General features: G+C 49.2%; 1 protein-coding gene across 3 annotated transcripts in view; it reads right to left on the bottom strand.

Moving 5' to 3' along the window:
- CUNH7orf50 (chromosome unknown C7orf50 homolog) overlaps positions 1-12,014 on the bottom strand; it is a 101,636-nt gene extending 89,622 nt beyond the window's left edge. The window contains exons 1-5 of one of the 3 annotated variants that reach the window (XM_052679895.1): positions 11,601-12,014; positions 11,381-11,475; positions 10,690-10,815; positions 9,694-9,916; positions 5,322-5,451 (exon numbers count right to left, since the gene is read on the bottom strand). In XM_052679895.1, coding sequence (XP_052535855.1) covers positions 5,322-5,451; positions 9,694-9,916; positions 10,690-10,711 — 375 coding nt within the window. In that variant the 5' untranslated portion in view covers positions 10,712-10,815; positions 11,381-11,475; positions 11,601-12,014. The other 2 variants (XM_052679897.1, XM_052679898.1) reach the window with 2 other exon arrangements.
- Positions 12,015-26,565: the final 14,551 nt, after the last annotated feature.

Below are 26,565 nucleotides of genomic sequence, written 5' to 3'. Positions count from 1 at the left end.
GGGCTGAAAAATGCCCAATTCCTTTAAACCAAAGTAAGAAATGCACCACGCGTTGTTTATCCCAAACACAGTTGGGGACGTGAGCCTTTCGCCTGGGAAAACCATCTTCAAAGCAGCAACTGTTTTCCCAGCTGTGAACACTCTTTCCTGGGAAATCGACTCGTACCATTACAAAAATAATTTTCAAAGGAATGTGAAATTATTCTGCCTAATCTATGCATATCCGTATGTCAGACGTTATTTTGTACCTTCTTAGACATGTTTGTTTACAGAAGGCCTCGCGTTCCCTACAAACACGATGTGGTGTGACAAAAAAATTCACTTCTTTTAAAAGATAAATAAACACGTGGTTAATTCAATCAAATAATTTGTACCAACTCTACCAATATTCTAAGAAAGAAGTGTTAGCAGGAAACACAGAGCTCTGTCCCATAAGCAGCTGCCCTCTGAGTTTGTTTTTTTATTCCCTTTCCCCTAATTTGAATAATATCGCATAGATATTAAGAAAGCAGACAAAACACGTAGGATCCCACACAGCAAGTCACAAATGGGGTCCTGGTTTGGTAATTGCTTTCAGCCATCACAGGGCTGTCCTGTGGAGCAGCAGTCAGAAGCTCAGGGCCAGCAGGGAGACCTTGGAGCAAGGCAGAGAATGACTGACACCAGTAACAGCAACCAGCAGGAAGGAGAGAGAATGGGCCCAACGTCTCCATTGCAGGCTGGCCAAGACCAGCAGGCTAACGAAAGTTCATTAACATCCCTACTGACATTTAGGTTTGCGTTGAGAAGGAGCTATCTTCCTCTCCTTATCACCAGAAAGAGAGATTAATTCACCAGAGTTATCCCTCCCAACAAAACAACTGCTGGTGCACCCCTGCGTCGAGGCAGGGATGAAAGATTGTGTCATCTTCTCTTCATAACACACACAGCTCTATTTGCACATTAGAAATGCAAGCTGTGTAGTCAGAAAACACTACAAGATCCTCACTTTAGCTAAAAATATATATTCAGTAATCTATTTTCCTTTTATTTTTTTCCCCAATGTGGAAGACCAGTTCTCTAAATATCTCTTTAAAATGACCACATGGATAACATTAAGCACAGCACGTGGGATTAAGTTAGTAAAGCAAAACTGTACAAATGCAGGAGGACCTGCACTGAGGTGCAACTTCACAACGCAGCTCAGGGTGAAAAATGCAGCTTATTTTGGTGGTTACGCAAAAGGCTTCACATCATCCAAAATGAACCAATAAATAAAGTAACAAGACAGGACTCATAGACTCCGTCTGCAAACCATCCGCAGCTCTTTATTCCAGCAACAGGCTTTAGTATGAATCAGTGGGCTGCCAAAGAAAGAAATACACTTTCTGATGAGAGCTTTACATTATCTGCTTGATGGATCTCACGCCACAAACATCTGGTTTGCATTCATTAACCATTCCTGTTACTCCCCCAGTTACCTGATTACAAGCAGCATCAGAGATCGTATCAAAGTAGCACTCCTAAGCATTCCACCAAGCTCACACCAGAATTGTTCACCTCCACAGCTGAAACACTGTGGTCTGTGGGGGGTTTTCCTCTCCTGCACACAAAACAATGATTTTAGAGAATCACTTTTCGTGGTTGGCTTTGCTGCAGGATGAGTTTAGTACCTCCTTGTTGGTCTTTATCACAATCCCCAAAAGGCTGAAGAGAAAAACACTTTCCCTACTAAGTTTGCCATTTTCCATTTAGCAAACAGAGCTTACTGTTTGGGCACCTGCACAGCAGCCCTCTGATTAAAGAAACGCTCTGAGCTACTTGTTTATTTGCCATTGTTTGTACTGCCTGTATGGAATCTCAAAAATTAAATTCCTTTCCCACTGATTTTGCCTTTATCTGGGGGAAATGTTGATTCCTCCTCCTCCAACCACCAGCACTGCTGAAGATGACAAGGAACAGACAATGCTGCATGAGCATTACACAAAATACCCTTCAACCACAAACAACAGGATTTGATTTATAATGACCTGACTGGCTCTTACTCAATTTTCCTTGAAGTTACAACATTTGCTAGACTAAATTGGGAAGGAAGAGGAAATTAACGTTGTTTTCTATGGATTATCAATTTTGAGTCTCTTGCTTAATTGATGTTCAACTCTGGAAGAATTTCTTACTGTTCTGCAGGAAGCCTGCAGCTCTGAGAACAGCCCTGGAGGAACAGCAGCCCTTATGTCCCAAGGTCAAAAGATCCTTTGGTACGGCGAGGTCGTTCTCAGCACAACAGCCTTCACAACCAAAGCCATCACTGCACCACATTCCTTGCCTACAAGGCTCCTAACGTCAGTTCTGCTTTTCAGTACGCTTCCATAGCACCGAGGCAGCTGAATCTGAAGGGTGAAGAAATCCATAAACAGAAGCAAGGCACGAGTGACTGCAAACAAGCACTTCCAATGCTTCTGTTACTCCAACACGACAGATAAAATATCATGAATATTCTTGCCATGGAGCCGAGACAAAACTCATTTGTCACAGACAAGGCCCACCAGAAAGTTCGTCTTTAAGAAGCCAGCATTCAGCTCCAGACCACCAGTCTAGGAGGCATACTTCAAATTTCTTTTCTTTATGCCTATATTATGTGACAATATAAAGAATAATCTCCAATTACAGTATGGTTTAATGTAAGGCCGTGTTGGTAAGCTACAAAATCATTAAAAACACAGACACTAATGCCCAGGCGTTTTAAAAATCAATGTTGAAGACACGTGGGTTTTATTGCCAAGTAGCTCAATAGAGCAGCAATGTTATGAAAATCAGTAAAGATAAATAAATAACACAAAGGAAATTCAATCTAAAAACTTGCATTGCTCAGCCCCACTCGGATTTGGCACGCAGAGCCACGTGGTTCTGAGATCATTCACAGAAACACTTCTGTTGTACCTGAATCACTCACTGCTATTCAACGTAAAGAAAAGAAACGGAGAAGATGAAAATCAATAAGGCATCAAGATTGCTCCAAAAGGTCAAGCTGTTCCAAGGAAAAATGCTTTCATCTCAGGCTGCTGAAAATTTCTGAGATAAATTCCATGTAGGAATAATCAATGTGTAATAAATTCGGTCACTTAAGACAGATTCCAACGTGCCTGCCTGCAGCTCTGTCACAAAATCATTTAGAGATTTACATTTTCCGCTGAAAGTGCTGTAACAGAACAGGGCAAAAAGTAAATCATGGGAAAGAAAAGTGACTGAATGACCCAGTGGAAACTCCCCCTCCACAAGCAGCGTGCCGTGCTGCTATCTTCTGACCTATTTCCATCACATGAGACTCCTTGGAAGCAACTGGGACCTACCAATTCTTGCCTTCAGAACACCAAAAAAAAGTTCACTTCAGTTCCTGCATTAGAAGTCCACCGCAGCACAGAATCCAGCTGTCACACTTCAGCAATTCCAGCAGGTCTATCAGAGGTTAAGCTTACTTTAAAGTAGCAGAGCATTCCCAGCAGTTGTCTTTGTTCCATCCAGCTACCAGAGCCCATCACTCTGCAGCTTGCTTCTCTCGAGTGCTCCTTCTCACCTTCCTATATATGCACAGCAAATTTGACTTGTTTTCAGCTGCATCTTGCACACTGACAAGACCTGGTTGCCAAAGCATTTTAAAGCACGCCACTGACTTAAGTGCTATTTCACACTAATTTGGGAGTGCACACGAGCAACAGTCAAAGTGGGATACAGCTGACACTCATTGGCCATTTCTGCAGTAAAATTGCTTAAGATTTGCCTGATGTTTTTCATCCTTGCCAGCCATTTCAAATAAAAAATGTGGTCTACTGACTTACACTTTCCTACTATCAACAGTTATAGTTTATAAAGCTGATGCCAAAAAATAGCTTCTCGTAGACCTTATATGGCATTCCCTAAAACTAACACCAGATACATGTTTAAGCCACCCTCTGACACCAACATTTATAGTCCTAAGTACGCTGTGCCTAGCCATGCTCCCTAGCAGCACTAAGGAGCCTGCTTTCCATTTCATATTTGCTCTCTCTTTCGCTGTCCTACAGCCTGCAAGGACAACAAGAGCTGATCCAGGCCTCCTGCAAGCTGACCAGGTGACATCAGATGGTCCAAAAAGAAAGATCAGACAACATCATCTTAATTTTGACTTTTCATTTCACACTTCTTACCCTGGAAAATCATTTCTACACAAACTGAATTACATTATTATGAATCTGAAGTCTGTAACGCACATCTTACAAAGGGAAGGAGAAACATTTCCTTTTATGAAGCTACACATAAGAGACTTGCCATTTTACTTTGGAATAGACCAAAGTGCACTGTGCACTCTTTCCTTACTTCAGCACATTCCTCCTGTGTTCAAAACCACAGGTATTTACAGACCTCCAAACAGCTGCTGCCCATAGGTTGGCTTTTCTCATGGTTCACAACAACTGCAGACACGTGCAGTCCATGCACACAAGCAAAAGCTCTCAGAAAGAAGTAGCATTGCCAGTATGCTCAGGTAGAGCACAACAATAAAATAAGTAGTGCTATATTCTAGTTGTGATCTCTATTGAATCACACATCTCATGGTAATGACAGCAACACACAGCTCTCACATTTATGTCAGGTAACCGTGTCCTATGAGACCATGGCTTATCCTAAGTAACAGAACTTCACCTTTTGTTCTCCCCTTTGTTATATCATCAAACCACGTTCCTTCCTTTGATCCACGTTCCACATTAAGCACTTGGAAGAACTGAATTAAGTCACCTTGTTTATGCACCGTTTCCATTAGAAAAAAAAATGGACACCCTTTAGTTTCTACTTAACATCTCAATATTGTTAACCTCGTTATCATAAAATCAATTCATCAAATATTTCATTGCACAAAGAGACTGCTGACACCTTCTGGCCATTCCACATTCTGTACAAATACCAACAGGACTTCCATGAAAAAAACCTTTATGCTTTTCCAGCCACTCAGAATCACATGAAGGCTTCAGCTACGCCTCCACTGCCATATGACAGCTGATCAGAGCCATTGGGCTCCCCTCTCACCCACACGCTCTCACTCATCCTTTGTCTTTCATAAAAGCATTCAGATGAGAAACTCTGACTGCTACAAGTATTCCAAACGAGCAGACACAGCCCAAGATGTTTGCTCCATTTACCTTCTCTTTTTCACTTTCACTCCAGGCAAAAGTGGAATCCCCCATACACGTCCCCTATACAAGAGACAACTGCAACTGAATCACATGGGGGACTCAGACTGCTATGAACACCACAGGCAACAACCTATCCACACTGCACTGAATTGAACAGTGAAAACCAGTACGATCTACCTGGAGACTTTGTTTCTTTTTCTTCGGTTCGGCCTCTGATTCCAGCTCTCCCTTTTGGGTCACAGGTCGCTTTAGCTTTTTTCTTTTCTCTTCTTTCATTTCTTTGGTTTGCATATTCTTCTTCGCCATTCTGAAAAAGAATATTGTCTAATTACCAACAACCAAAGCACCATTACAACTCTTCATTTTGTGGTTTTGGTTTTGTTTTTTTTAAAGCTTAAATGTACCTCATACAAACCTCATACACAGGGTCTACACAAGAATTATATCTTAACTAGGAAAATGCTCGTTTGCATTGAACTTCAGTTAACTTGGGGGCATTCTCAGCTTTTTCCTTTCATAATACGATCCAGTTCAGCTGCTGCAAAACCAGAATATCATTCCCCTGTTAAAAAACTCCATGGCTTCTGTTCTCTGTGAGAGCCCAGCACCCACAACTGACACAGTCTGTGCTGCACTCAGCAGCAGGGCAGGCAGAGCTGTGCAGCATTGGGAAGCAGGTCAGTAGCAGCATGCCTTGCCACCTGTAGGCAGCACAGAAGGGCTGCTCCAAAAGTAATGCCTCCTATTTTGTTACATTGGCCCCCAATGTCAGACAGAAATGTTGGTGGGATGGCAGTAAAAGCTGAACCTTCCCACCAAGATCCCATGAGATTTTACTGCTGTGTGACAGACAGCAGCAGAAGGGCCACCTGACACGGAAGCGAACATGAAGCAAAAATACATCTCTTAGTTCCTTCATGTAGAACAAATGGCACTCATTAACACTCATTGATGCTTGCTGAATGCTTGTGGAGACCACGCAGTGGGCGTGAGCAGTCGGGAGGTGGGTGGTGTGTTTCTGCAGTGGTGACACCTACATTGGTGTAGATTTCCTACAAGCATGGCATGCAGGCTCTTGTTCATTGGTGGTAAAAGTGCACAGCTTTCTGTGCACAGGACACAGGTGGTTGTAACACGATGCAAAGTGCAGCAATGACAGCGCTGCAGCAAGCGAGGGCTTGCTCAAATGCAACAGCCATGGAAAGAAGCTGCTTGCTTTTCAGAAAGCCTCAGGCAGGGATCTCCAGTGAGAAGCTCTCACCTCCACTGCCAGCCCTTACATGAGGGCTGGGTCCCGGCTCCATGCAGATAACCAGGAGGCACTACTTTCGGAGCACTCTCGTGCCCAGCCGGCAGCACCACGTGACTTCCGGCCTGCCCTGCGCCCCCTCCTCCTGCCCACCCCCCCCCCCCGCCTCACCCCACGAGCCGCCGCACCGCGCGCCCCTCTGCTCCCGCAACGCGCGCAAATCCCCGCACATCAGCAGCCCTCGCGGTCCCACTTCCCCGCCACACCGACACGAGCGGAACACCACACGGCAGGCCCGCACCTGCGGCCAGGCCCGCGCGGGGCACAGAGGCCTCAGGGCCCCGCACCCGCCGCGGATACGCGTGAGAAGGGCCCGAGGCGCCGCACGGCCGCATCCCCGCACGCCGCCACGCACCTTTCCCCGGGCCCGCCTCCTCCTCACATTTAACTGAGCCTCACGCTTGGCGCCGCAGCCCGCCCCCTCTCTCCCATTGGCTGCAGGGAGGGAATCTGCGCATCTGGTTGGCTCTCGGCACGCCAATCTTATGAGCGACCAATAGGAAGCGAAGCTCCGGTGTAGAATACCTTCTCAGAGGGCGCGTGCCGGGAGCCCGGCCGGCTCACGGAGGGCAGCCGTGACGTCATCTCCCCGCGCCGAGCTGCTGCCTGCTGGCAGCCGGCCGCCTCCACGTGTGGGGACACGGAGCTCGCCCCGCCCGCTGTTGCCCGGGTGAAGGCACCCAGCGCAGCTTACGCAACTATCGTGGGCTGACAGGAAACACCTCCCAGGGCAGGGCTTCCCGGCAGCGTGCCAATGCCCATCGCTATAAATACCGCATGCATAAAGCGCTCCGTGGTAATTTACGGGCAGGGACACTTAAGGAAAACAACCGTGTCACCGCAACGCTTCCTTGTGGGCTGCAGGCAACGCCTCCCGGCACCTCACCTACGGGAGGAGGAAAACCTTCACGCTCCTCACCTCACAGCACGCCAACCCGGCCAGCGCCCGCTGCTGCTCCCCCCGCAGCCTCTTCCCTTACCGGGGCACAGCGCCAGCCCCGTGCAACGTACAGGGATTACAAAGTCTTGCCAACAGCGCGGCGCCGGAGCTGAGCGCAGCGGGCGGCCGGCAGGGGGCGCTGTCTAAAAAGCAGAGCTGTTCTTTCAGCTTTGTTCTATCGCTGATTGAAGCGCGCTCTACGCTTAGCCGTCTCAGCATAAGATTTTATTACGCGTCCTATTGCGCCACCCTGTGGTTAAACGCGGTATTACAGACATTGGCCTATCACAATTCAGACCTCACGACTGCGTAAAATTAGGCTGCATGGAATTAGCGGCGGTAACTCGTACCGCCCGGCTTCACGTATTTTATTTGGCCAGCCGAAAGCTTTACAGGGCTTTAATCGCTCTCCAAAAAACACGTCACTGTATGAGACGAAATCCCACTAGGAGAGATGTGAACAGAGCTAGCACGCTCATTTATTGTTCCATGCCATCAAGAAATTACCTTATCTCTGCCCTGACAAAAAGCCTACATGTCAATACTCGGGCCACGTATTCAGCTTTCCTATAGGGAACCATAAAGGCATACTTTCCCTTTAGCATTCATACTCTAAGGAGTCTTTTTGAAAAGAGAGAAGCAGCGCACCATGATCTACACACAAACGTGGCAGAGCACAAGGTTGAATGTACGTGCCTTAACTGCAGTTGTGCTCTCATCTCCTGCTGAATTATCAACGATTATTTTTCCCAGGTCAAGGAATGCAACATTTTCTGCCACGCTATTCCTCCCACCTCAGCAGAACGGCATTGGAAGCTCATAGCTGCAGGTGATTTGAGGGACTGCAATTACCCTTCAGTTAGTCCTAAGCCAAGGCTCCAGCCTACCAGCCCCAGAGTGCAGAGGAATAGCTCCAATGACACATGAAATTGAGGTCTTAACCCCCTGACATCATCAGTAAGCTTTGGCATTTTTCTCACAATTAGTTGGATGAGAGGTCTACTTAGATCGCAGCTGGGGAATTAGCACTGTTCATTAACAGCACATTTCCATTTCATCAAGCTGCAATACTTCAGGCCCCAAGCTAAGCAGCTGGATGTTCCTGCAGTTTAAAGAGCAGAGCCTCTAGGTAATACAGCTGATGAAGATAATAGATGTCGCATATCTGTTATGCCTTTGTTTAAGCCTTTCAGGAAGAAAGCAAGAGTAAGCTCCTTCCACAATGCTGCATTTCAGCCTCATTATATGCAACAAGAAAACAGTTAATAGCTGTTTTGCTTCCCTTTTTGCCCCAGCCACAAGGAAACACCCACACCATTCTACATTCCTACCTAGGGGGCAATAAATTATGAAGAATTATGCTGTGCATGCCTCTGTGAGCACTATCCTTTCAGTGAATTGCTTAGGGAGGGCCCAGGAAAACTGAATATGGCTTTATAAATCAAGTACTCCAAACAACATCCAGAAACAGAGAGACATTATAGAATACTAGCTTCACATTGATAGATGTTGTTTGTCAAGCAGAACGCTGCATTGTGTGCCAATTGATTTCCAAAAGGATTGAGAGCTATGTCAGCAGCCTGTATTTCAGACTCCCATCCTAGGAGACACTCAGTTTAGCCTTGCTTGACCTAAACAAAGCTGGCCGTGTTTCAACTTAATTTTAGCTTTCTTACTATTATTTCCTCAAGTGTTTTTCTTAGAAGAAAAGCTGTAATATCATGAAAGAAACAAAGTCTTAGACAGGGTGACAGATTATTGAAAGGCTAAGAGATTGCACGAAAAACAAATTACTTGCATAGAAAAGAGCTTCTGATGAGATTAACTTAAAAGTAGACAAAGGTTTGATCCAGATGTGAAGAGCCTCTATCATCTGCACCTGAAAGACATAAGAATGCACTCTGAGAGCCACACCACTAAAACCTGTAGCCACAAGGAGATACACCATAGCAGGGAAGGCCTCAGGCCATTCATTCAGAGGCTCACTGTGCTTTTCAGCATTCAGAAGAAGCACCAGCTCTCAAAACTGAACCAAAAGCCTCATAGTGAGCCAGCGGGGGACAACCTGCTGGCCCAGTGAGCAACTCTGTGTCCTCATGCCTGCATCTACACAGCCATTTTAATTCCTGCAGCGTGGAGAAGCACTCCCCCATGCTACCAGAACCCTGCTGCGTTCCTGATCAAAGGTCGACTACCAACCCCGCAGCAGCTCAAGGTGTGACAGCAGCACTGCTATGCTGTGCCGACATAAAAGTGTTCTATAAACCTCGTTCATCTTTCCCTCGCTCCACAGCTCACACCTGTTGTGCTGAAGGTTCCCATTAGATGGCACTGCAATTGCTCCCGTTGACTTGAAGGCAGTTTGAGAGGCTCGCATCAGAGCTGTGATCTGCAAAGAAACACGGCCAGGCTCAGCACCACTTAAACACGCCTTCAGTCTCATTCTTCCATCCAGTTTAATTATCTGCATCTGACATCCAGACTTTACACCCCTACAGCACAGAACAAGGATGTTTTGTCTGCCTGCAAGAGATGTTTTTAGTTTAAAATTAAGTCAGTAAGCTAATTAGGTTAGTAAGCTATTGATTTTATTCCCGGCTACTTTAAGGTTCTGTGCAAAGCTTTAGGATTCCAGTATTTAGATCGAGAGCCCAAACAGTGCTGCAGATGGCCAGCACCTGTTCTCAGGGCTTCTTTAACAAAGTCATGCTATCAAGTTAAGCAAGCTTGGGAGAATTTCAGGAAGTGGTTTGAGAAGAAGCTTTTTTCCTTGGCTCAGACTATCAAGAACTATGCCCAAGATTCAAAGAGGAACTAAGGGCTGTTTAACTCAGGTGACCAGTGGTCTACGTTGTTCCTTATTTGCCTGAGCTCCCCACCAAGCCCTGAGCTGAGCTCCGAGGCTTCAGCTTGAGCTCTGAGTACCACAGCTGCAGCTCACCCAGCCTTGGAGATGGGGCGGCTGCTTGCTTTGCAGTCACGATCCAGAGGATGCCGATGCTTTATGCAGAAGTTGCCTCCACACTGCTCACAAACTACTTTCATCCTCTCTTTCCTTTTGCAGCCTGGCTTTAAACACTTGTTTGTGAAGATCTAGATAACAGAGGACACAGAGTTAATAATGATTGTTTGCTTTCTGTGATCAGCTTCCCAAGTAACAACTAGGCTGAAGCATGAATGTTGGATTGCCCTTAAAACAGAGATTGAACAGCAAGCTCCTGCATGCTCTGCTGTCAGAAGACCTAGCTTGACAAGCATTAAGCAGGCTGCTTAGATTCCAACAGTAGTTTCCTTACCTTTTGCTGTGCTGGATTGCATCTGCAGTCCTTATCCATGTGGGCTCCAACCACAATACCTTGTACTTCACCCTTCTGTACAGGGACAGGTGCATTACAGAGTTGACACACAGGAGCCTGCACATCCTGAGAGCACACACACCAATCAGAAGCCTGACACTTATTGCTTTGCCCTTCCCTTTCTCTTACCCGTGGGTGATGGGAAGTATATTCATAAGTATGTTATGTTCTATTCATTAATTCTCTTGAAGAGGATTTTCAGGAAGGCAGTTGCAAATCTGTATCCAAAAGGCCAGAAGTGCTTTGCCAAATGAGTTTATAGCAGCATATCCAATAAATTCATTTTAAATATGATTCTGGAGTACCGAGCACTACATGCACAGCCAGAGATCAGCGTTCTCCTTCACTCAATTTATTTCTTCTGCTGTAAGTCTTAGGCCACACTACATTGCTGAGAGTATCAAGCACTCCTCTTTGTGAAGAAGCAAAATGAGTGAGAAGAAAAACAGTCTAGAAGTGAGCTCAGAAAGGCTGTGCTTCAATACAGCTGCAATTCTGCTGCATCATTAGCTGCTGCCTCATGGCTTTTCCACCTGTTTTCATAGAAACCACAGGTGGAGGCTCAGAGCAGCCCTCCTGCATGACTCGTTGACCTGCAGTGGTGCTCACTGACTCACACCCAGGAACTTACTGTCTTGCAGGCAGAGCTACAGCTGTGCTCATCGTAGCAGATGTGGTCCTTTCAGAAGACTTCTCCACATGCGTCACATTTCAGAGGAAGGAAATCTGGGAGATGAGAAGAGACAAAAAATGGATTCTCATGGAGCAGAGCTGACTGCTTTACAGCGTAATGCTGGAGGCACATTACAAAGCAAGGCGGGTTTTTTTGCCCAAACTCTTCCTGCTAATACCTGGGTTTTGTCATTCCCCACCAACAGTGAACAGGATTAAGAGGCAGCTTAATGCAGGCAGACCAAGCACAAGCCACGTGTAGCTCAGGACACTTAGCAAGGCGTCAGTCATAAAACAGAGGCTGAAATACAAAGCCATGGCCCGGAGCAGAAGCCATTTATTAAAAAGTAGGAGATCCTTAAGTTCATTAACAACATCTCAGAACAAAATACTCTTCTCTTCTCTTCTCTTCTCTTCTCTTCTCTTCTCTTCTCTTCTCTTCTCTTCTCTTCTCTTCTCTTCTCTTCTCTTCTCTTCTCTTCTCTTCTCTTCTCTTCTCTTCTCTTCTCTCCTGCATTCTATGCAATGCATTGCATTGAGAAGAATTGCACAGTATTTTGTAAGAAAGCCACGCAACGCAACGCAACGCAACGCAATCGCCGCGCCTCCCGGCCACCCCCGATGACGTCACGGAGGAACGAGCCAATGGCGTCCCTCCGTCACCGCCCTCGCTGCTCGTTCGGTGCGGAACCAATCAGCTGCCGGAACGGCGCTGCTGAGTCATGCGCGGGGGGGGCGCGGCGGTGGCGGAGCGCAGGTGGCGCGGGGCGCGCAGCAGCGCGGGTTGGTGGCGGGCGCTGCGGTTCCGGCAGGAGCTGCGGTGTGTCCCCGTGTGCTCCGCCTGCCGGCTGCTCGCTTTGCGTGGAGGCAGGGGCTGTCGGCTCAGTGATGTTGGTTACTGCAGCAGTGCCACGTGGCGTTCATGTGACTGCTGGGTGTGCGCTGACATCACGCCCCGCTGGATGGAACCGAAGGCAGGCGCTCTGTAGGTTCATTTTCCCACCCGGACTCGAGATGTTACCAACCATCCTCATTTAAAGCCCTTTCTCCAATGAACAGCTGCAATGTACAGTGCAGCCTCCCGCAGTCCTTTGGGTTGTGCTTCCATCTCCCTGCCTGCGGCGCAGGGGCTCCTTGGGTGGATGTGCCGCGTCCAGGTTGGGCTCAGCTCACAGCTCACCGTGGGACATGGTGCAGCCCCGTGGGATGTCCTCGTTTGGGTGGCAGTGGTGTGAGAGGCAGTGCTGAAGCCAGCTGAGTGCTGCCCTGCTGCCCAGCATGGCTGCAGGAACTTGGGTAGAGAAGTCTGGTGTCAGAAGAGACTTCCTGGGTCATCACACTCAGCATCCATTGCGCACGTAACAACTTTGTGGAATTCCCTTCAGGAAAAAAGCATTAAAACTTTATTCCCATCAGAAGGCTTTCCCACATCCCCAGTGATCTCATGACAAAAAAACAAAAACAACAAAAAAACTCATAAAGTTTCCAGTTTAAAAGTTTCCCTGGCCACCTGCCCTCAAGGCAGCCTTGATCCTGGCTTATTTTCTCCTCACCCTGCTTGGGTAAGCAGTAGCTGAACCAGGTTGAGATTGCTTTGAATTTCTAAGGCTGTCATCTGCCTTTGTCCTAGAAGAGAATTCTGTAATTGTGGTGGATGTTTCCATCAGATGTCACAGTGTTGATCTGCTGGTGGATGTTTCCATCACCATCACACACTGTTGGTCTGCTGATGGTCAGTTCCTCAGGTTGGGTTTGATCAGATGCTGGTGGTTCCAAGTCCAAGGAGAGCCTGAGCAGTTTGTCCTCTTCTCAGCACACAGACAGTTCTGGCATGGGGCAATGCAGTCACACAGGATCTTCCACCAGGTTCACTTGGCCACTGCCGTGTGGTTAAAAGGATTTCTTGGCTGAGCTGAGTGAGCTTCATCATTTTCATTGGGGACGAGGTCAGAGCATGGCCTCCCCCACTTTGTTCTTATCTCGGTTGGTTTCTGACAGCTGGAGATGGGACAGTGTTGAAGAGCATGACAGAACAGCAAAACAAAAAAACCCAAATACAAACTACACTGAAAAGTCCAGCCTCATAAGGAGCTTCAAGACCTTCACTGCATTATACATGTATTCATCAGCACCATTATACTGTTTACAGAATATTCCAGGACATGGGAAGCACAAAGAAAATTCCACACCCACCCAGCGCCCAAGGGGACTGGGACCCCAAAATCTGATGGGGAAGGCTTGCCCAGAGGAGTGGGGTGAGCAGGGCAGGACGAAGAGGTTGATGCTGGCACGTGGGCTCACGGCACTGTGCAGCCTGCAGAGCTGCTGTGAAAGGGCTGTGTTGTGTGGTGGGAAGGAGGAGCCCGCTGGTGGATGACAATGGGAACGGCTGTGCACAGATTAGATACTCTTAAGGAAGTCTGTAAATCCCGAGTCTGGAAACCCATGAAGCACAGGCAGCCATCTTAATAGAAACGAGGATTAGAAATTAGCCGAGGTCTTTAGTGATATTTTTAGAAGTTTGCTCCTGACAGGTTAGGCTGCTGAGAACGGGAGGAACGCGCCGAACCCCGCATTACTCGGGAAGGGATCAGAGTGCAGCGTGTGATTAGAGGCTGGCTAGCTTAGCGACAAGGGGGATAGGTGGGTTAGAACTGGTTCAGGAGGAATTAGCAAGGGAAATTGCTTGAGAAGCAGAATTTGATTAAGGGCAGCCAGCATGGATTTGTGAACGGAGAGCTCCGTGTAACCAACTCGCTGGGTCTGGGGGAGCTGTGGATGCTGTGCAGCCTGAGCTGCAGAGGGCCTTCAGCGCAGTGGTGATGCTGGGGGGGACGGATGGGGTCACCTGCCTTCCTCCTCTTTTTCCTCTCCACCCCTTCTACTTCTTTTCAGCGTTTCAGTGTTTTCTTTTCTCCATGGCTCTGCTCTTTGTCCTCTCCCTGTCTCCCTTGGGATTCCCTCTTGGTAGCTCTGCAGTTGGTAAATTGCCATCATCCATCCCACCTCACCAATGCGGGATGTCTTTGAAACCGTACAGCATTCTAAAGGCGAATAAAACACCTCAGAAGACATTCATGCCCTTTCCCAGCTTTCTGAATGTCTGTTCTTTCAAACAGGGCCCCCAGAACAATGTGGTCTGGAGAAGGACAGAAATGGCCCCTTCCTGCCAAGCTGACATACAATGAACCAAGATGCCCGCAGCCCAGGCATGCTGACATCCATCTCCTCTCCTCCCTGTGTGCCCCAACACACCAGGCAGACACACACAGCTGCCTGTCCATGGTGTCCCCAAGGCCACCTGCTCCCCCATACCCACCTGCACCAGCCGGAAGCAGCCTGGTGGCCCCGTTAACATTCAGCTGCCCCCGGTTCACCTTTCCCTCTTCCAGGTCCCTGAACTCCCATCCCATCATCCTGCTTTTCTGCTCGTAATTCCATACCGAGCTTTTAAAACAGAATATTATTTTTATTGCAATGACCCCATGGTGCTACCGGTCCCTCTGTGGAGGAGATGAGACATCTCCATTACATAGCTCAGATAAGTGTCTTAAAGAGACCACACACGGAGGAACCTAATGGTACCTATTTTTATTAGGATTATTACAGGAGGGGAAGTAAAGCAGCCCCGTCTCCCCACAGGATACTCCATTCACAGCAGCAGAGAGAGGAGAGATCTGTGGAGGCGGATCAGTTTTCCAAGAATATTAGCTACTGCTGCTCTAAAATTAGAGTCTAGGGAGAGCAGACAGGTTGACATAATTGAAAGGGCTGTCTTATGGGATGACATAGTTAAACGAGCCCATGATCAGCTTTGGAGTGACAGCTCAGCGCCTTCTTCTAATCCCCAAAGGAGCACCCAGTTGCAGGGCTGTGATTTAACCAGTCCTGGATCTTATCTTGTGACGGTGCCAGTGTTATTAGAACTCATTTCTAAAGAGTTGTCTCCAAAATCACCGTATGTGAACAGACGGCTTTCGCAGGCACGGCTCTCTGCAGCTTCACCCTGCAAAGCTCATCACGGATGCAAACGCTCCTCTGCTGCCCATCTCACAGACCCCAAATCATCCCCGTAGGCTGAACTGCAGGGGCAGACCCAGAAACAGGATTAAGAGCCTCATTTCAGGATGAGGCTGAAAAATGTCCTTGAGCCGCACATTTTATTCAGCATAATTTAATATCAAACACAAACTAACAAAGTTAGAGGTGAAATATAATAGCAGGAACCCCATAAAAAGTAACCTAATCTGTAAGATAAATAGACAACACTTTAGCCTGGGGAGATGGCAAATAAAAGAGAAATATGAGCAGAGCCGTTCTCAATTCATAAGTAACTTTAAAGAGAAGTAATGAAGATGACTTCTCCAACTTTTAATGTCCTAAAATTCCTCTCAACAACAACAACGAGAGGCAATTTTAATGCTTTCTTCATAAACTCTCACAGGGAGGATGGCTGCAGCCTGGACCATTCCTGCAGGGGCAAACACACCTGTTGGCAGGAGCAAGCAGAAGAGATGGATGGAATGGCTCAGAGGGGCCAACCTGCAACCTCTGGTGGGGCCAAAGAGATGGAGCTCTGCTCATCCCATGCTGCTTGCCCATGGCCACCTCCTGCTGCTTGGTTTCAGGTGCAGAACTCAGAGGATGCAGCGCCTGCATGGCAGCCTTAGCCAGACTCATTTTATTTCACTTTTTAGCTCGTTTTTGTTAGTGATTACTTAAGCTTCAAAGGCTGGGATTTTCCTAGCAGCCTAATGCATTTAGGCACCTAAATCCCATTGCACTCTGGGGCTGTATCAGGCCTTCGGCTGCTTGGTGGATCCCTGCTGAGTGCCTAAGGCGACCTCCCCAGAAAAGCACCAGATTGACACAGATATCATTGTATCAGCATGAGCTCCTTTCTTCCATAGAAGAGCCTCGTGTTTAAACCCCCTTCCTAAAATGACAAAGCAAACTTGTCTTCTGGGTGATTTCCTGCAGTACGTACCTGCAGGGAGAATGTTACATTCTCTCCTCAGGTTATACTGAAGGTAAGCTTTGCTTTGTAGGCTGAACTTCTTCAATTAAAGAGAACAAGCCCTCCTAATCCCCTGCTCTTAGCTCTCCCAGGGAAACCTCAGGGCTGCTAAGAAAGAACAAATTTGTTGATTTAGAGGCAAAACCCAAACTTACTGTGCCTCCCGCCGCCCTCCAACCCCTGCTATAGATTCAGCCCTTCGGAGCATCCAGGCAGAGAGGAAGGAAGGGGCTTTTCCATCTTCAGCATTGCTGTATAATATAGGAGGAAAAAAAACCCAGCAGAACTGGGCCACATTTATAATAGCAATGGAAAAAATAATCCAGTGTTGGGTGGTTTCTGGTCGCAGATCAAACACTGACATCTTACAGCAGCACTGCAGAGATGTAGCAGGGAACCAACCTGGGTCTTGGTGATGACCTTTGCAGGATAATGACTGCACCTCCATTGGGTTTGCTCTGCGCCTGGCACAGCAGTGGACCCAGCTCACTGGTACCGAGCCCCACGTGCCAGCACACAGCCATGGTGCCATCCATCACAGCCTAAATCCTGCCTGTGCACTGCCCTGCTGCTTTTGTAGCGAAGCATTTCACTGAAAACTGACATATTTGGGGTCACACCCTTCTTTGCATCTGCTATCAGGACTAGGGGATGGGGCAGCATCGTTAGCCTTGTCCCTTGTGTTCTGGAGATGGGGCCCCACCGCGCACCTCCTGCTGCCAGCTACTCACGGTGTGGCCACAGGAGCAGCAGTGGAGCTCCCACGGGATGGCATTCTTTTGGAAGGGTGCCCTCCCAGCAGGGACACGGCTGTGTGACACTCAGAGCCGCGTGCCACGAGGTGGCACCATGTCCCTTCTCACCCACACAGCGGGGTCACTCCTGCGGCCAAGCAGAACCCACAGGGCTGCTCTAACCGGGCCAATTCCCCTCGCTGAGCCTTCTTTGAGTGATACCTGAGCAGCCCTTACCCCGCAGCACCCAGCTGATGGAGGAGGTGATGCCACCTCCCTGTGCCACAGGATAGGGGTCCTATGGGTTCTGCATCTCCTGCACCTTCAGCTGAGGGGACACTGCTCACAGCCACTCCCTGGGATAGACCTCCCATCCCTGCCATGGCAGCTGGGTGTTGGCACTGAGAGGGACAGCAGTGTCATGGCATTGGTGGCACCTGGCTGGCTTTGTACACAAGAGAGCTCATTTCTCACATGGAGCTGAAGGGAGGGAGGATCCCATTGCACAAAGCACGCACCCACTGGAGAAATTAAAACTTCACATCTTGGCACGCCTCCACCCTGGGAGCTTACATGTGTCCCAGAGGAAGGAGTGGTTTTCCTAAGTGAGGTTCCACTGTACATCAGGAACTGCTGCCCAGAGCTGTGGGTGCCCCATCCCCAGAGGTGCCTGAGGATGGGTTGTATGGGGCCCTGAGCAGCGGCCAGCCCATGGCAGGGGGACTGAACTAGGTAATCTTTACTGTCCCTCCCAGCCTAAGCCACTCGATGATTCTGTGGTCTGTTTTGGGGTGCACTCTGGCTCTACTTGTCTCACAGTCACCTCTCCCCCAGTCTGGGCTGTCCCCTGCACTGCACTCATGGAACAGAGCTAGCAACTCATGAGCACAAATTGTTCCCACTTGTCCACTCTCATCCTCTTTTCACAAGGAAACGGGAGCGGATCTGCCTATGAGCAGAAAATCCCCCGATGGGCGAAGTTCCTGCACTGCCCAAGGAAGGGGCAGGAAGCTGCTCCTGCTCTCACTGAAGGGCACTGAGCTCCTGGCCAAGAAATGGGTAAAGAGGAAACAGAAGGAGCTGCTTGAAGTGAGCTGTGCTGAATGGGTTCTGCTGGCCCTGAGCGTGCCTGGTGCTGACACAGAGACTGGTAATACCTGCATTATTCCTGACACAACGCTCTGCAGCTGAACAATACATTTGCCAATTCAATTTATTCAAACAAGTTCCTTAGGAAGAAAGCAAAGCAAATCCAGGTGGCAATTACAGAATGCAGACTTTGCTCCAGCATCAGGAAACAAAGGGACAAGATATGAGAAAATAGCAGGTTTGGCTGGAAAACCCACGGCCACAGAATCCTGAGAGCTTTTGTCATGTGCTTTCTGGTATTCTGCTGCAGAACCCAGTGTCATTGGGCAAGGAGAACAGAGCAGTGCTGCCATTGCTCTGCTCTAACGCCCTGCACTTTGGAACATAGTTACTACAATTTTTTTCTTCTTGTTGGAAAGCACACTGATATTTGTGTTCCACAGCCCATTGCAGTGAGCTGTAATTGAAGAATGAGCACATCCAGCAGCTACCAAGACCATCAGTGTGGCAAATCCCGCTGCATCGCGTGCTGTGTGATGGTGCTGCGAGGCAGAGGTTGCCCATAAGCTTGGGTGAAGCATTGACACATTCAAAGCTTGGTGTGATGCCCTCTGCCATGTGCTGAGGCTCTCCAGATCCCAAACCAGGCCACTCTGGATGTGCAAGAAGGAAAATTTGCTTGCAGGTGTACAGTCACGAGAAATTCCCCTCTATTAGAGCCTGCAAACCCCACAGCATCATCTCCCCCACCCATGTCACCCCAATTCCTGCATCTCCCAAGCCCACCACATCCCCCCAGCAGCACCAGGGATGGATGTGGCCCAGATGTAGAATTAAGTGAAGCCAAAAGGTGGCAGCATCTTATACAGTATCGATTTTGCATGAATATTTCTCCTATTAGCCATTTTTCTTTCTAATCATGGAATGTGAGTTTGTGAATTACGGAGGTGGAGAGTGAATGTATTGCAACCTCTGGCAAATTGATATTATTGCAAGAGCGGTAAACTTCTCCTGATGGCAGATAATTGAAGGGAACAAGAGTCAGATAAAATTCATAAAGATTCAGACCTGCTGGAATAAGACCAATGATGTTGAATGTTTAGAGTTGTAAAGTAATTATGCCAGATGCCAACATAATTAATACACGGGCACAATAAAGGGAGTTGGGCTGATGGGTGCCTCGGTCCTCTCCCTTGGTGCAGGGCAACTGCCCAGGTCAGGGTCACCGAGTCCAACTGCCAGCCCATCACCAGCCAGGAGTGCACCTCCCATTGTGTGGTCAGCAGTGAGCAGGGAGAGCTGCAGCCCCTGGTGAAACCCTCCTCCTCCATCACTGTCCTCAGGGCTGGGCTCATTTCCTCACCAAACCCCAAAGCAGAAGTTATTGGCCTCTATCCAGCTGCTACTCCATCCCCAGCAGCTGGGAACGACCAGGAGACACCAAGGGACCAACTTGTTCCCCTTAGCCCTGTGATGGGCAGCAAACCAGTAACCCTTCACCCGTCGCATCGCCTTCACTGCACACAGCATCTCTCTGTGCTTCCAGACACATCCAAAGCTCACCAAGAAAACCTGGCAGTGCCCTGTCCTACTGCACAAAGCTGGATATTGCTGCAGACTTCTGTGGAGAGATATGTGCAGAGCTGAAAAGCTGCTGATGCAGGCAGGCAGCATGAAATCCCTTCTGCCCCACGGCCAAACATGCACTGGGCTGGGGGGGGTCCTGATCTGACCCTTCTGCTGGGCTCCCCCTACACACTCAGCTCTCAGCCCCCACCAACACAACCCCATCCTCACTCTGCTGCCGCTGCTCCTGTGCCTCTGCCCCTGTGAAGAACTTGCTTAGAAATTCATCAGCAATTATGCCAGCTTTAGTATTAAAAAATGCACGTGGTTGTGAAAGCAAATACGAAGCTGCTGCTGTAACACTAGCTTTCAGCTGTCTCCAGTCCCTAGAAATTCTCAGTGGGATGTTTGAGAAGGATGTATATGTGTTGACAACATTAAATGATCCATGGCTCAAGGACAGAATTGAAACCATACATCTACTTCACGCGGGCACTGATCACTGGGAGAGTGTTTTTCTTAAACAGCCCACGAAGGGCAGCACCCATCCCGCCCGCACAGACGGTGCACACACGCTCACATCGCATCCCGGTGCTTCACAGAGCTCCAGTGAGAAGGGAGAGACACATGGACGCCATCAGCGGGAAAAATGTGCTCGTGGCTGCCCCATCTTGGAGGGAAATTGAGCATGTCACCCCAGTGCATCACCCTCTTCTCATCGCCTCCCGGCAGGCAGCGCACAGCCACACAACATCTGGCGATGGGATGAGGAGGGGAGGGAAGCTGGGACACAGCCTGGGGGTTTTCTGGGGCAAAAATGTGCCTGTTCTGCATTCGGTGCACCAGAACGCAGCTCTGGATGGCCACGAGGCTCAGTGCCTGCAGCTGCGAGCAGCCAGCAGCACCGCTCTCAGCACTGCCTCCAGAAAGCAGCCTTTTCTAGATGTGAAATTCCCAAGGACGAGGAAAAACTGGCAGACAACATGGAGGATTAGGTGGTTCCCCGAGGAACACGAGAAGCACTGCACAGGACTGTATCGTCCCCCATGTCAGCAGGGCGATTAGGTGGTATTTGATGCTGGGAGGATGATTTCTGGTAGGAGGCTATTTTGCAAGCGTTAGCCCAGCTATTAGCAGTGGGAAGCCACGTTTCCCTGAATGCAATAAAGGCAGGCTCCTTGTGCCTGCAATCTCCTTACCCCAAATCCAGCCTGCTGCAGCCAGCGCTATTCCCAAGGGAAGATCTCTCCTGGCTGCCCCAGCTCGCAGTGCTTTGCTGGCCCACGGCACATTGCAGCAGGAAACCTGGCTCTGCTGCTGCTCCAGCCCTCTCCCCGTGCCTCCAAGCTTAGGGCCCAGCTTCCATCTTTTCAGCCATTACCAAACTAAAGGGTATTTCTTCGCTCCCTCGTTTACACTGAATGTTTATTTAATAAGCTGGCCAGCTTCAATTAGGTCTGTGATCACTCACAGGTGACAGCTCCAGCATAACAATGCTTATTCCCAAACTGTACCTCCAACTGAAAGCTTGGGATATATTTGAGGAGAAGTTACAAAGCCATTAATTTGAGGTATCTCTATCCATAGGAGTGAGCTCTCCTTTATACCCAAATGGTCACCAGGTAAAAATGGGCTGGGGTTATCGACTCCTCTCTGCCAGAGGTTGAGTGGCCCTGGTGGAATCCCCATTTGCTTGAGATCTCCAAACCTCTTTGCTTTGTCACTGAGATGCAGAACTCCTTGCTGGAGGATCCAGCAAGGAGTTGTCTAACATAAAGTTTCACAGCTGTAAGCACATTTTCTGCTCTGTGTCTGGATAAAAGTCTGGCGTGGTTGTCCCCATTGCACCCTGACCGACACCGCAGTGCAGTGCCATCAGATCAGGTGAGTGCCCTGAGTTGCCTGGAGTGCCATGGCTCAGCATGTATTGCAAAAAGGGAAATCCAAGTCTGCTGCCTTCGTGTTGCACTGCAAGTTGCCCAAAGAAGCTGTGGGTGCCCCCAAGTGCAGGTGTCAAGGCGTGCCTGAGCTGTGGCACTGCGCAGCACTGGGGTTGGAAACAGGTGGTCTTTAAGATCCCTTCCAACTTAAGCAATTCTATGAGTATGGTTTTACTTCTCAGAAAAAGTCATTGCGAGTTTCTGATCTCCTTGGTTCTGGAAATTCCAATTTCAGACCCTGGAGTCCCTGCAAGTTTGGTACCCAACCCTTCAGCCAGCCAAAATCAAAAGGACAGGAGGGCAGCTGTGAGATGGTTCTCCCCGTCCCCTCAGCCAAATGTTGGTAGCAGCTCTATTGAGGGTCCCACGGAGCATCCTGCCTGTCTTGCAGTCCCCTACAATGGGAACAGCTTCCTCACATCTCTGCATGCTAACTGCCAGCCTAGAGTATTGCATGTCAAATGCTCCTATTGAAATGATGCAAGTGTGAGGCCAGGCATCCCGAAGTCTTGTCCAGCCCAGGATGCAGCCAGACCATAGGGGAGGTCTCAGCAGATGGCCGTGACCAGGAGAGGGCATTGGAAGTGAAGGTTTAGGAGAGCTAGAAAACTTCCTGCTTTAATTCACCCAACTCTTTTGTTTCAGCCACATTTAATATCCTAGAAATTACGAGTGGAGGGGACCTGGTTGAGCCGAAGGAGAAGGTGTGATCTGTGAGGCCAATTAAGAGGCCGATGGCACACAGTGAAGCTGAGCCCCTCGGGGGAGGCCAAGGTTACATAAATAAGCGCGTGAAGGAGCCGCTCTGAATCTGCAGGCACTCAGCCATCACTGATGCCCCTTTGAGTCTGGGAAAATTAAATATAAATAATAAATGTTTAACCACACAGCAAATAAATACAATGAGGCACCTTTAAAAATTATACTAATAAACAGCAAGCTGTTGTCCTTCTGCCCGGGGTGGCTGAGCATCCTCTGCTGATCAGAGACAAAGAGCAGAGCAGAGGGGTGTTTGTGGGCTCTGCTTGGCTGCGTTGTCCTCGTCCCCATAACACCACGAGCCCCAGGACAGCATGGAATGAAACAACACAGCAACTCTTAGCAGTGCGTAGCTCTGGTGGTGGTGGCAGGTCTTCCTCTCCCCTCTGCCCATGTGAGGCCCGCTGGTTGTTCTGGAGTCCCCAAAGGTGGGATGAGAGCTCTCACCTGGGAGGAAAAGCTCAGAGCCCCATACAGCCGTATACAGATGTCAGAGGAGAGCTGCAAAGTCCCCAGAATTGCCCGGTGTCAGCACACACTGTACAATAGGAGCCCTGCTTCCCAGCTTCCCTGTTTTACAGCTTCCTCAGAAGAAGGGGCAAAAAAAATGAAATGGAGATATAAAAAATAAAGGGGTCATTTATAGTTAAGCACATTAGGATGGGAGTGAGCAAATAAAGCGGTGCAAACAGCGGGGGACACATTTGCTGTATGCACACTCTTTGCTCGGTCGCTTGAACCCTTTGTGCTGCAGTGCTGCGCTCAGCCCTGGGCTGTGCATCACAAGGGGCTGCTGTCAGCCCCCAGAGCTGCACTGCTCCCTTGTTGTCCTCTATGGGTGACTTTATAGGTGGCCAAAGCAGTCCTCATGTATGGCATCACGGCACCTCAGGGACAGCGAGGGCCTCACCAGCCGCTCCACGCTGCTAATTAAACGCAGTTCGTTTCCGTGATGTAATTTCATTTCTCCCCAAATTCTGCAGGGAAAGAGAGGGACAAAAGGCCTTCCTTGCTGTGATTATACATTTCTGGGCCATTTAATTACATCCTTCAGCTCCTTACACACTCACACAGTCAGCCCACGGAGAACCACAGTTGATTCCTGATTTCTCTCCCAGCACTGGGATGTGGCTCTGCATTGCCTGCAGATCACTGTGGCCACGTTCCCCATTGGGCTGAGTTTGCCCCTTGGGTCAGTGCTGTCGCTGGTGACACCAGGGTCTGCTTCCCTTCTGACCCACTTTCTGGGGCCACCTCCAGCTCCTGTGTCCCACGCAGGGCTTCACAGCATGCAGCTCCAGCAGTCTGAGTCCCCACATAGCACCAGCTTCAGCTCTCTAAGCACCCCCGGGGACAGGACTCACCATCACACGCAGGAGCTGCCCGATTCCGATGGCAAACGCAGTGCCTGGAGCTCAGTGCAGGCTCTGACACTTGAGCACAAGCACAAATGTTCTCCAGCCTTTACATCTTTTCTCCGTTTTAACTCACAGTCTCATTAGACTAATTTGTTTCCAGGTTGGAGGATGAATAATGAGCCCCAGCCTGTGGGTGCATAATTAAGTTTTGATAGCAAATGTTTTTATCTAACCTCGTTTTCAGTTTCATCCTCGGCACCTGAATTACGTGGCCGTGACTCGGGGCTGAGGTCCTGCCTTTGCATTAGACCCGCAGCTCAGCACCCACACGAGATGCAGCAGTGCTCCACCACCACCCAGGGGGAGGACAGCCACACCAGGGAGAGCAGCGACACTGTGAGGTGACATGAAGAGTGAGAGAAATAATTAACAACGTGCATTTTCCATGCCATGGTCATTATAAGCTTCTTCCTTGGCCAGTGGTCCTTGCAGGATCTGCACGCCACTCCCAGAGAGATGGGACATCCCTATGGATGCAGTGGTCCTGCTGCATTTGCCGGTGTCATCATCCCCCAGTGCAATCATCTTTGTCCCTACAGTTATCACACAACCCTACAAGCTCTGCAGTCTCACTGCCCCGCGCCCCACAGGTTAGCATTAATGCCCCCTGAAGTCTCCGTGCTCCTCACAAGCCATTTCCTCCAGCCTTCCCCTTGTTCTCTTCAGCTCCGCAGGGTTCCTGCCAGGCTTCCCCGCTGATCTTCTTGCCCTCTCACTGCTCCTACCGTTGTCACGAGGCTTTTCCCTAATTCCCTGCCCGCAGGGGTGGGTTAGGGCTAAGGAAGCACAGCGGTTGTGTAGAGCACAGAGGAAGCACACAGAGGAGGTCAGAGCGCAGCGCATCCCACAGCCAGACTGCGGGCACAGCCGGAGCACGGCGGCCGCCCGGGCAGGTACTTAGTGCAGATGTTAATAGCACCATTGTTTATACTGCAGGATTGGAAAGGGTCTCCTGGGTCATCTGGGGCATTGCCCTTCAGTAACTCAGTCTGTGCTCAAACTATCCCACGGGTATTTTTAGTCGATTCATGAATCCTTTTAGGAATTCGGCCCGGCGACCTCCGTCAGCAAACAATTCTTTTGCCTAATTGACTTCACTTTCTGCACGCCCCGCTTTAATGCTGCCTTTAAAGTTTCAGGCTTTTTCTTCCTCTCACAGAGGCTCACCACTCACTTTCAGTGGCTCTTTTTCCCTCTTCCAACTCTTACACTGGCACGTGGAAGAGGGTCTCCTCCAGCAGACATGGGTTGGTCCAGGCTGGGCGGTGACCCCAGGGCCCAGCATCCCCATCCTCCACAACCCAGCAGCAGCAGGGCTGGGATCAGAGCTGCAGGGTCAGTTAGCTCTCAGTTTTGATAACCCAACTCGAGCCATTCAGTGTATGTTGCAGTTCCAGAGATGTAACCTCTGGTATGGAGGAGCACTGGGGAGTAGCACTTCTGTCAGCACTGGCACCTCCCAGACCCATCCTACACCCATTTTCCTTTCCATTTTCTCCAGTTTTGGCAAAAGAAGAAGGTGGGCAACACTTGATGCACTGATTCAGCTGCCAGCTTAGCAGAGCACCTACCCTGGGAGGAGCTGTTTTCTGTGCTCAGCTCCAATATGAGGAGACAAGGGAGGAGCAGCGTGGTGCTGGGACCTGCATGGTCACAATGGGGCTTGAATGACCTCCGTGAGTCCTTGGGATCAGTCAAGCAGAATTTCCTTTAAAGAAACTATGCAAAAGTGCAAGCTGCAGAAGACAATTTATTTTGCCAAGGAAAGCTACATTATAGAGGGGAAAAAAATAAAAGGAAGATGGCCTGATGTGATGAAGCCAGCAGAGCTGTGGGCAGGATGAGGGCAGAGCTCTCCAACTCTTCACCAGAGCCAGCTGGTAGGTTGGCTGCTTTAAGCAATCAGCTGAAAGGTTCCCCCCTTCCCACTGTACCACTGTTTCTGCAGATCACTTTATTGTACTGAAAAGCAGAAATCTAAATCCAGACAGTTTTTTATTTGAAAACTAAGGAGGGGAAAAAAAAAAAAAAAGTCATTAAAAATAATAAAAACGTGGAATGTGGTTTAATGAAGTGCTTTCTAATCTGCCCCCAAACAGTTTTGTACTTAGAAAGCACGGCTCAGAGTATTTTTGTGTAGTGGTATCTGCCCTCTGCCAAGCATGTGAATCACACCAGCACCAAAGGGCTCACAGGGCAGAGGTGAGCAGCTCTCAGCCCTTCCTCTTTCTTCACCTCACCCAATGGTGCAGCCATGACTTGGGGTGTTGGCATGGGACTGGAACCCAGCACAAACTGGGGGTGCACAGACAGAGCCAAGCAGTGCAGTGTGCACTGGGACAGAGCCCTGAGAAGTCCTGGGACCTTCATCCTTGGGGATGCTCATGTGGCTGCACGAAGCCAGGCCAGCCCGGCTCAGAGCTCAATGTGGCCTTCAGGTTTGACCTCCAGATGCCAGCAACCCGGGGTTCTGCAATTCTCAATGCCCTCATTTCATTGCATGACCTTCAAGGCAGACGCAGGGGCTTCCCGTGGCGTTCAGTCCCCAACAAGGCCAGGGCCGAGCTCCCCCAGAATCCCTGTTGCCCGCTTCCCAAAGCGCCTCGAGCTTTCCAGGAGGA

Source organism: Tympanuchus pallidicinctus, unplaced genomic scaffold (genome assembly GCF_026119805.1).
Source record: "Tympanuchus pallidicinctus isolate F22 unplaced genomic scaffold, pur_lepc_1.0 scaffold18, whole genome shotgun sequence".
In the NCBI taxonomy this organism is placed as follows: domain Eukaryota; kingdom Metazoa; phylum Chordata; class Aves; order Galliformes; family Phasianidae; genus Tympanuchus; species Tympanuchus pallidicinctus.
The sequence above is the reverse complement of the archived record's forward strand: the minus strand, read 5'-3'. Positions and strand labels throughout refer to the sequence as shown.